At 38.1% G+C, this 10,606-nt stretch overlaps 1 protein-coding gene across 1 annotated transcript; it reads left to right on the top strand.

The window, feature by feature from the left end:
- Positions 1–2,041: 2,041 nt before the first annotated feature.
- Positions 2,042–3,410, top strand: LOC140941030 (adrenocorticotropic hormone receptor-like). Its single transcript, XM_073389979.1, has one exon. It carries the CDS (start codon positions 2,337–2,339, stop codon positions 3,393–3,395), a length of 1,059 nt encoding a protein of 352 aa, XP_073246080.1. The 5' UTR covers positions 2,042–2,336; the 3' UTR covers positions 3,396–3,410.
- Positions 3,411–10,606: the final 7,196 nt, after the last annotated feature.

The raw sequence follows: 10,606 nt of genomic DNA, 5'->3' as shown, positions 1-10,606 counted from the left end.
TATTTTAATATTGAACGGGGTTTATTAGTCAGGAATTCTTGCAGATGAATAGGGCTCATTTACGTTTTCTTGACGGCCGAAAGCAGTGCTAAAAAGTGTTATCTAGAATATGTTTTAAAGAAAGGTCCTAAGATTAATCCTCTATTCATTTTAGCTTGTGCTTATACACAGGAACGCCATCGGAGGAAAATTATCGCGGAAGAACTTATCTTTCGTTCAGACAGCCAAACTTCCGCGCAAAATAATTTTTTCTTTTCTACTTTGGACAGTAAAGACCAACATTTTTTTGACGGTAAAGCGTTGAAATTTGGAGGTCAAAAAGCAAAGACTTGGCTAAGTTTTCATGTCAGACTGTGCATTGAGTAAACTTGGGTCATGTCACCTACAAGATACATTTGGGCGAATTAGGACATGTAAGACAATTTCACAGTACATACGCGATGACCAATAACATGCAGTAATTCATGCGTGGTTGTACAGTTTAGCATTATGTTGTTCCTGGCCAGTGTTTTTGACTATGGTTTGTTCTATAGTGCTACAAACTTACCCCTTGATCTCTCCTCGGATTAGTCGGCTCACATCTGATCTGCGTTGACAACTAAGGAATTTACTGTTCGCTTGTGTAGACAGTCACGCGGGATTGTGATCTTTGACTGATAGTAAACATTATAGATTATTTGCTGTCTTGGCTTTCAAAAACCAGTGTTACACGAGCTGCTCTTATCAGAAAATAACAGCTAGGGGCACCCAAGATTCATAGGTTTTAAAACTGGAATCGGAAAAAGGATTCATCTTAGGGTTTTGGTAGATTTTGGTCATTTATCGATGTGATAATGGCGTTAGCGGCCTCTACCTCTGTCCAGGTGTTTTGAAGTGTTTACAAACTTTTAAACGAGATTTGGCCAATATCATCTGCAATATTGAACCACTTCTATGATTTCACGCCATTTTGACCTGATGTATTCCACATTCCCATTTTTGCAACGGGGTTTTCTGTGCCGAAGAATAGCAGGCCCAAGTTCTTGGCGTTTCGCAGTTAGATTGGGCCACTTAGAGTGGAAAAAAAGCTTGGAGGAAAAAACAGTTTTATTTTCCTCAAAACAAGCCTACCTGAATGCCGATTTCGACACAAAAAAAGCAGAGGTTTGAAAAAAAAAAAATAAAATAAAGGGAAAAGCGCCGATTTACGGACGCGCTGTTTTGTCCTGCTTTGATTTGAAGAGCTTTCTCTGATTCAGTAAAATATTTCTTTGACACAGCGTAAAGAGTAACGTACTGACCACAAAAGATATTGTAAAAGAAGGTTCCGGGTTGGATCCTGGTCAACTTGAAAAACACGGTGTGTCACTTGGACCCATGTAGCAGATGACCCTAAGCTGTTGCATCAGTTTATGTGCTTAGAGTTTTCTGAATAGAATAGTAGCATTTTTTAAGATACCCCGTCCCAGCCTATCCTAGCCTCCTCCCTGAATTACCTTTACATTAAATTTCTTGCTCAGAACATGAAATAAAAAAGAAGGTTTCTGCTTCATGAATTTCCTCTTATCACGAGCGGTGAGGTCGAAGTGTTTTACTCTAAAAGACAGCGCCAAAGAAAAATGCGTTTTGTCAGCCAACCGGCGAGGTATAATGGCAGGCGGAGGCAAGGTCAATCTGCAGTACAGCAAACTAGAAATATTTTTTGTTTTCAATCTTCTTATAATTATCTATTATTTGCCTTAAAGATACAACAGTCCTTCTTCATTATCCTTATAGATTCGTAATCTGTAACTTATCCTTTCGTTTTGCAATGCGATTAAGATCTGAATACTTCACAATCGTCAGTATAAAGAAAGAAAAAATAAGTGTTATTATGTCGAAACATGCTTCGGGGCTGGAATCTGGTAGAAAGACTTATTTTCTATTTATCTTCAACCTTGTGTAAATAAGAATTCGTAAAACCTCGCTTTTTGATTTTACAATTTGATGACGTCACTCAACCTCGTTGCCAGGGTTCTCTGGGAACGAGGTTGGACGTCACTGTGAAAAAGTCGTCATAAGAGTGACAGTGATTGTTTGCTGTCCATTAAACTGAGTTAAGCCCTCTGTGCATGTGCTTGTTTAGACAACCCTGTTCAGAAGTCTAAAATAAGCTTCATTTGTTACAGAGAATACTGATGGGGCCATGCCAGTACTTGTTCTTTGGATCGCTTTTCTAATCAACACGGACCAGACTGTGTGGTATGCGATAATATAATCTGATCAACACACTTTGTATTCTCACTTGGCCTTAATATTTTCCTTTACAAATCACGACAAAGCAGAAAAAGATCAGTAACTATAAAATACAGCTAGGTATGGAACAGACGCTATCTCCACCAAGGAATAGCACTTTGTCGACCGACAATTCGATGATGGCAGATCCTGGTACTTATTTTGAACTATCACCAAATTCCGTATTTGTGAAGGACCCGGCTTTCTTCATGACTCTTGCAGTTGTTGGTTTTCTTCTCTCTGCAGTTACTACTGTTGGAAATGCTGCATTGCTGTTGACAATATTTAGAGACACTCGCCGCCTACTACAAACTCCCCCATCATTGCTGATCACTAGTTTATGCGTGTCTGATTTAATGGTGGGATCAATAGCTGGGAATCTCGTAGCTTTGAAGGATGTGTATCGTTACCAGGATCGCCCAGTTCCTGATAAACTCGATCCTGTTGTTCGTTTGGTTCTTGCTCTAACATTGCTCGTATGCAGTGGGACAATCATCGCTTTATCATACGATCGCTACGTTGTGGTGATGCATCCCTTAAAATACAAATCTACCGTAACAAGGGGAAGAGTCAAGCTGTTCATCCTCGTAATGTGGACAGTTTCTTTATCCGTTTGTTTTATTCCAATGATAAAGATCCCCCGCAAAATATTAGAGCTTGTTTACGCACACTCCCACGCTTCACTTCCTATTATAGTGGTAACAGTTATGTACATTAAAGTGTTCCAAGCTTTTGGGGAACGAAAACGAGAATTGAAGGAGGCTGGAATCACAAAGGAGATGAGAAGCAAAGTAGTTTTGGATCGAGAAAGACGGATGGCACTGACAATCTTGATAATACTTGCATTAATTTACATGACATTTTTACCTGAGTTTATTGCGTTACATGTGCTACATTTGTGCCAATCTTGTGCACGATCTCTGACATTTAGAATGCTGGAGATAATATTTTCTAGGTTTATTTTCCTAAATTCCGCGATGAATCCTTTTGTGTATGCTTGGAGACTGCCTAAGTATCGCAAAGCAGTGCTGTCCTGCTTTGCTTGCCCGAAATTCCGTGATAGCAAGCGAGTGCGTCAGAATAACAAAATTACACAAACGAAAAGTAAACTGAACAAGGAAAACAATAACGTGGGACCTTGAAAGTCAAACCGAAATTAAAAGGAATATTCCGTTTTTGAGGGGTAATTCCTCTGCAGAAACTCCATTACGTCATTTAGTAACATCTTTCCACACTTGCTGTAGTGTCTCTCAAACAGTACAAGGCCCCTCCATTGCATTGTTAAACCGCCCTCCCCTTTGAAAAGTTACACAACAACAGTTTTAGAGAGATGGTATTGCTACGAAACAACTAAATTAAATTAACTAAGGAATTTTAAAAAGAAACAACCGCGATATCTAAACACGACTTTGTCTAATTGAGTAAATGTCCTTAAATGCCTCCTAAATATATAAAAAAATATTTTTTTGCAAATAAATATTGATGGGTCTAAATCACGAAATGGAACATAAAACACTGAGGTTACCTATTGAAGGTCAAAGAGCGGCTGTGACACGGAAATACGGAAATACCACCATTTATTTGTTATGTGATATTAATCTGATATGGCAGTATTGAAAATACTACGAACATTAATTGTAAAATAAATAAATGAAAAGAATAATAGTACTGACACGAAAATTCATGAATATTTAGTCCCGGTAACTTTTTCGGGCCCGAAATCAAATATTCAAATCGAAATATAAAGAGGGGTGACGAATGGTCTTTGCGAGCATTCGCGAGCATGCGAGCACTGCGATTTTTTTGCGAGCAAGAGCAGAGATAAAAAATTTGCTTTGCGAGCACACGGCGAGCAGTTTAGAGAGTACAACTCGCGAGCAGCGAGCACTTCTTATATAGAAACAAGATCCTCGTGTCAGAACAGCCTCTTCAGGTAACAATATCTTCTCTTTGTAACCATATATAGCTAGATTAGCCAAGTGTTATTTATCGTTGTCATTTATCGCGTGCATATACACTGAACTTGATAGCCATATTTATAGGAATTAAGCACCATACAGGATTACATTTACTTTAACCCAAACATGAAGGATTTACAAAATTTCGAGCAATACTGACAAGAAAGCGAGCATGCGAGCAACTGCAAAAATTTGGGGAGCACGAGCAAGTGAGCACTCGTTTAAATTTTGCGAGCAAATCGAGCAAAAGTAAAATTTTGCGAGCAGTTAAAAATTTTCATGGACCATTCATCACCCCTATAAAGAATAAGAGCGCGGGTCCTGGCTACCGAACTACTCCATTTTGTTTCATTAACTGATAGTTTTATCAGTTTGTTAGATGCAAAACTATTGAAACTTTTATCTTGCATGTAAACAACAGCAGCTTTACGGGCCCGTTAATTATCGGGACTTTCGAGAAACGGGTCCTTATATATGATAAGAAGGAAAGAACCAAACGCAACGAACACGTGAGAATGCATGAAGGTGGCAACTTTACTATTGTCTTCAATATTCTTCTGATTGGTTCTCAACAAGTATGTACGCAAGAGAGATGATGAGGGTAACATCACATGATCATGAATGAAATGCCAAATAAATAGTAGAAGGGAGGACAAGATAACCTTATTTTAGGAAATTAACGCTCCATTAAGTTAAGGTATTAGAAATTACCGCGATATAAATTCAAGCGAATTTAATGGAAAACGACTTTCGAAAAAAGGAAATTAACACGAAAAAGGAAATTGAAGGAAATTAACGCGGCGATCACAAAGAAACAAATAGTTGAGACAACAGGAAAAACGTTTAAACGCGGTATAATCCGAAATGGAAACTTTCTTTGTGGTTCTTTCCCTCCGTACGAAGGAGTAAAAGCGAAAAAATCTGGCCACTTCGAGGGCTCTATATACAGTTTCCCTGTTAATGGCGGATCGCCACCCTGATATTAAAAATACCCCTCTTTCTTGGGTGTCAAAAACGCCTGAAGTGCGTCGAAAATTAGGGGGCCAAATAAGGGAAATTAAGGTCGCGGAAAATTAACGTTTACAGAAATTAACGCGAATTTTTTAAGTTCGCGTTAACTTCATGAGGCGTTAATTTCGAATCCTAAGGTAGCAAGGTATTTCAGGACAGAATTAGCATAGCTTGCGTTACAGTAGTCTTGATTTTCAGCAGTTTGAGGGGTCTGGTATTGTTACCTTCGGAGGGTCATCACTTTTAGAATTTATTAGTTTATTAGCACCAGCACATGATCAACACCTGTACATTTAAGTGGTATATTAGACTGCTTTACAATTTGATTGCATTGGTGAACGCAGTGTCCTTGGAGTAAGAGTGAGTACAAATATTAAAAATTAACATTTTTGTATAAAACAATAACAACTTAACTGGTTATTTACCATATATATTTTTGCAAACTTACGTATAACTTACTTATAAATTTATTAATTTATCTTAAATGTGGCCTAAGTTTTCACATGTTAGATAGCGCTATTCACCGGATAAATCACTGGGAGGCAGGGTGGCCGAGTGGTTAGCGCGCTGGAATTGTAATCCAGAGGCTCCGAGTCCAATCCCCGCCCTAACTGCTAGCTGAATTTGTTCTCAGTTATCCCGAGTATAAAGTAGCCAACTGGTTTGCCTCCGGCCAGCTGGAAATTCTTATCCTTTAGGGAGGGACACAATCAAATCTACTGATTTACCAGAAACTGTGTTACCCCTATGAAGTAATTTTTTTTAATCACTATTTAATGGATATGCATAGGAAAAGGCAATATTATGATTATCAAGTATTGGAAACTTTATGTATATAAACACCCAGGAGACATGATTGTTTGACACAAGCTGTAATTTTGGCATATACTACCAACGTCTTCGATACCACTGCTGCACTTTGCAACAATATGTGACCTCAAGTCAAAAAATATACACTAACGTTTACATTTTTCGCCTTTGTCATGGACCTCTAGGGAAACAGGGGCTTTCTTCAGCGGCTTCAAAAGGTCACGTCCGTGGGTTGTAATTAGCGATTCATGTTGATTTCGTTTCTTGTAATTATTATTGACAGCTAACTTTCTCGGGAAGTTCTGTTATTTTCTTGTAATCTGATAGACCTGATAGGTCAACTTATGCGTTGCTCTCACAACGCAAAACTCTGATTGGCTCTCCCATGAAGATCTGTCAACATCTGTCAAAAACGCGCCAGCCGCTATCCACGTTCGACATAATCAATTTACAGAACAAAAATAATTTAACAACTTACATGTAACAACTTTATTGACTTTATCTTCCACATGAAGATCTCAGTACCAGAACAGTCAATACAATGACAAATGAAACAAAGTAAAATAAAAGTTACTGCGCTTTTCATAAACACGCGAACTCTGAAGTTCAAAAACCAACTGACGTTTGCGTTTTTCGCTGCCGTCAATCATCTTAACGGACCTCTTAGGAAACAGAACTTTGCTCAAACAGGTTCAAAAGGTCAAGGTTTGTGATCTGTGATTGGTGGATTTCGATCCATATTTTGTGTTTCTGTGTTTCAAGGTTCATTGCTTCACTGTTGCTTGTGACTGTAATTATGATTGACAGCAGCGAAAAACGCAATTGTGAAGGCGGCTTTGGAATTTTAGAATTCGCGTGTTTGTGAAAATCGCATGCAGTAAGTAAGAAAGAAAGTAACAACAACTATCTAATTAACAATTAATGAATGAGGCTGAGTATCTTATGAACAATTATATGGAGATCGAGGAGGGTGTTATCCGTCGAGGCCGTAGGCCGAGGCGGATAACACCCTCCGAGATCTCCATAATTCTTCATATGATACGAAAGCCGAATTCAATAATTGTTATATTATTCATTCAAAATAATTCCTAGTTTAAACACATGGCTAAACATGCTTACCTCCATCGATCCATCGATGTTAAGTTCATCTTCGATAGTGCACGTTTAGGGTTGTTCAGCTCCGCAAATATTCTCCAAATAGCAGATGTCGCCCTTTGAGTTGTCTTCTTGCTGTTCTTGCCATGTTTTTAGCTATTTTTTCGCTTAGTTCTTGCTCTTGAAACGAGTGAAATGTGCGCCATTTTTCAAGTTCACAACCAAAACAACTCAACCCCGTCCCAGGTCTTCTCGGTTAACAGTGCCTTAACCTGTAGAAGGCTGCATTTTTGACGTCATTTTTCTTTCAAATTTGGTCATCATTAACTGGTCATGGTGAATTATGCGTGTGCTTTTAGCCAATCACAATTGGGGAAATATTTTGAATGAATAATAATGAATATAATCATAAAAGAAAAATTACTTGGTTATGTACGACTTCTACGCTGCGTATTCGTATGGTAAGAAAGTTTAATTACAGTTCAGATTTACAACAATTTAGAATATGTTCAATACAAGAGGCACTAAGATTTATGATGTTTTCATCGTACATAGACATGATATATAAAAATAGTGCCTTGCAAGACATATTCGTAAAATTACTGTTTATCGAGTATAGGCTCTCCAAGAAGATAGGCCTTATATGAGAAAGTGATGAGTGAGTACATTTCAACAAATAGTGGAATTCATCACCAATTTCGGATCTATTACAAAGGGGGCAAAGTCTCTCAACTCTGGGTATCTTCTTGTAGCGCCCAGTCGATTCAATGGGTAGCAAGTGGCAAGAAATCCGCATTTTTGTTACTGCCACTCTTGTCATAACGTTCTTTATTAAATCAAGATAAGATTCAAATCTGACTTCGTTTTTCAGTTCACTATACAGACTTAATTAACAACTAGAGAAGAACAAATAACAGCACAGAACAAATAACTACAGTTGCTCTTGTAGAAGCAACTAAGCAGAAAGCCAACCCGGCAACTGACGAGGTTCGCGTGCAGAACCGAAACCATGGTCTTGCCTGATCACAAAGTGGCAATAACAGAACAGTTGCAAGGCCATTAAGCTTATTCAAACCAATCAGTTTGTCATATTTCTTTAACCGAGGAAGAAAGCCAGGAGTCGAACAAGTGTTTGTTTTGCGTTTTATTTTAGCAGATCTATGAAAATCAGATGAGAAAGACTGCATGAGTAGATTGATGAATTTGAGTATTTATCTTTGATCAGGGCGCTCGTCTGAAACTCTTTTTGCTGCGGTAGTCAATTGGCCATATCGAGACAATAAGTATTTGTTTGGAATGCATTAAAATTCATTGGTTTTGCGTTTATTTTTTTTTAAATTGAGGTAAATAAAGGGAATATAAACTTGGCTAAATCTGTTGTTTTGTGATGGAAATCAACGGTTTGTGGTTTCGACCCTCTTCATTGACGAGAAGATATACCCAAAATGTGTAAGAGAACGCTTGTAGCACAAGTCAGTTTAAAACATGATTAAGATATGATCTCCTGTCCCGTGGATGCTGGCCGAGAAATACTGGATATTGGGCTGTCCTTAAGCTACAACCTTGTAATATCATTTTGCGTAAACAATGTCTTGTTCGGAGTGACTTGAACTTGAGTTTTAGAAAATTGCGTTGCGAACTAAAAATGTATGGATGTAAACTTTTTTAAGGCATTAATTATTTTAGTAGTAGGCCTAAGATTGTATCTTCAACATTAATTTGTTATTGATTTCATTATCGACGCCGCTGACTTCTCAGGAGAGCGCGCACAAGTTCCTGGGACCAAGGGAGTTAGCGCGCGCTTTCATATTCTAATCAGGTGACGTCATAATAAGCATTGAACACTTTTGCAAAGCGTTTCCAAGAGTAGTTGAGGTCTAGTACTCGTAGTGAGACTTGTGCGTTTCAAATTTGATTGATCAGCAAAATTATGGGGAAGTTGATAAATATGTTTTCAGCTTTCTTTGGCTTAGGATTAGCAGCAGGAGCCGCCTTTTATATTTACAGAACACGGAAATGTAGCGGCGAGGAGAATGAAAAAACGGAAGAAAGAGTTTTACCGGTAAGCGAAATCACACGACAGAGCCATAAACAGTCCGCATAAAAAAAAGAAAAAACATAGAACTCAATTCAACTTAATGCGGCTGCGGTCAAGAGTTGGAGAACGTATCGAGCAAGTCGCGATAGGCCATTTCCGAGTTCGAAAAACTCTCTAGTCCAAAACGAGGCTAAGTGCAAAACCTTTCTTGTAAAAATGAGTTTTTTTTTCTTGGGAATAAAAAATCATTTTCATATCAAGGGCTTCGCACTTAGGCCTCGCTTTGAAACAAAAGCTTTGCACGGGCAACTCCAAAATACCCTATGTTTTTAGGTTCACTTATGGTTGGTTAACTCTGAGAAAACGATGCAAGACTTTCATCCAATCACAAAATTAGGAATTTAAAACCAAAGCAGAAGACCTGAATTTATGTACTTTATTCCATGCATAAAAGAAACAACACAAAATAGAAACAGAAAGTACCCTTTAAACCCTTCGGTGAAATACTGAAAAGGTTATGAATTATTGTATACCTATCTTTTGTAACCTTTTCGATCGATTGTAGCAGTGTTTGGCTCGTCCAAAAACAAACGTTGCATTCTTTTTCTGTATGAATTAACTAAACATTCTATTAATTGACGATCTTACTTTTCTTTCTTGCAGGACTATGACAAAGTGGGGGGAGACAACTCTGTGACTGAGAATGAATGCCAGATTGTGGACCTGTCGAGGGAGGCACAACCGACGAATCAAACCCAGTCTCGAGCATCGAAGAAAAAGCCAAGAAACCGAAGGACACGCCACACTGAGGCACCCGCTGTATTAGCCAGTGAAACGATATTGTTTCATAAGTCTAAGGCAATGATTCGTGAAAAAGAGGCATTTGAGACGATTTCCAACACAGGAACAGTGAGAAGCCGACTAACTGAATTTGTTGTAGCAAGTACAACAAGTTTAATCGACAGCACACTTGCTTGCTTTACAACAGGCAGAAAGCGTCGTCGAGTTCGAATGTCAGTTTCGTTTGCTTTCGAGTTTGTTTGTGAGGAGGTTGAGGAACAAAGCATCGAAAACGTGGAGTTTAATCAAATCGACTCTTAATTAAAATGCTCTCCGAATCCTCATCAGCTTGAGAACTTTGATTTATGGGAAAGAATCATCTTTCATAAACTACATGATCTTGGATGAAATGAAACCTTTTTTTAGTTTAATACTTCAGTCTGAAATTTTGTTCAGTTTTTTTCGTGTTTGAGTCTAACTCAGCGCACATTTGCTGAGCAACTTGTTATAGAAAATAAGCATATGAGATTTACATAGGTTTTATATTTTAAAATAGCAAGTGTTTTTGTAACAATAAATTTGTAATAATAAATATGTTATAATATCGTTGAGATTTTGTTCCCGTAGCGTCCTTTTTACTTTCAGCGGGGACACCGTTGGT

The sequence above is a fragment of the Porites lutea genome, chromosome 6 (genome assembly GCF_958299795.1).
Source record: "Porites lutea chromosome 6, jaPorLute2.1, whole genome shotgun sequence".
Classification (NCBI taxonomy): Eukaryota; Metazoa; Cnidaria; class Anthozoa; order Scleractinia; family Poritidae; genus Porites; species Porites lutea.
The sequence above is the reverse complement of the archived record's forward strand: the minus strand, read 5'-3'. Positions and strand labels throughout refer to the sequence as shown.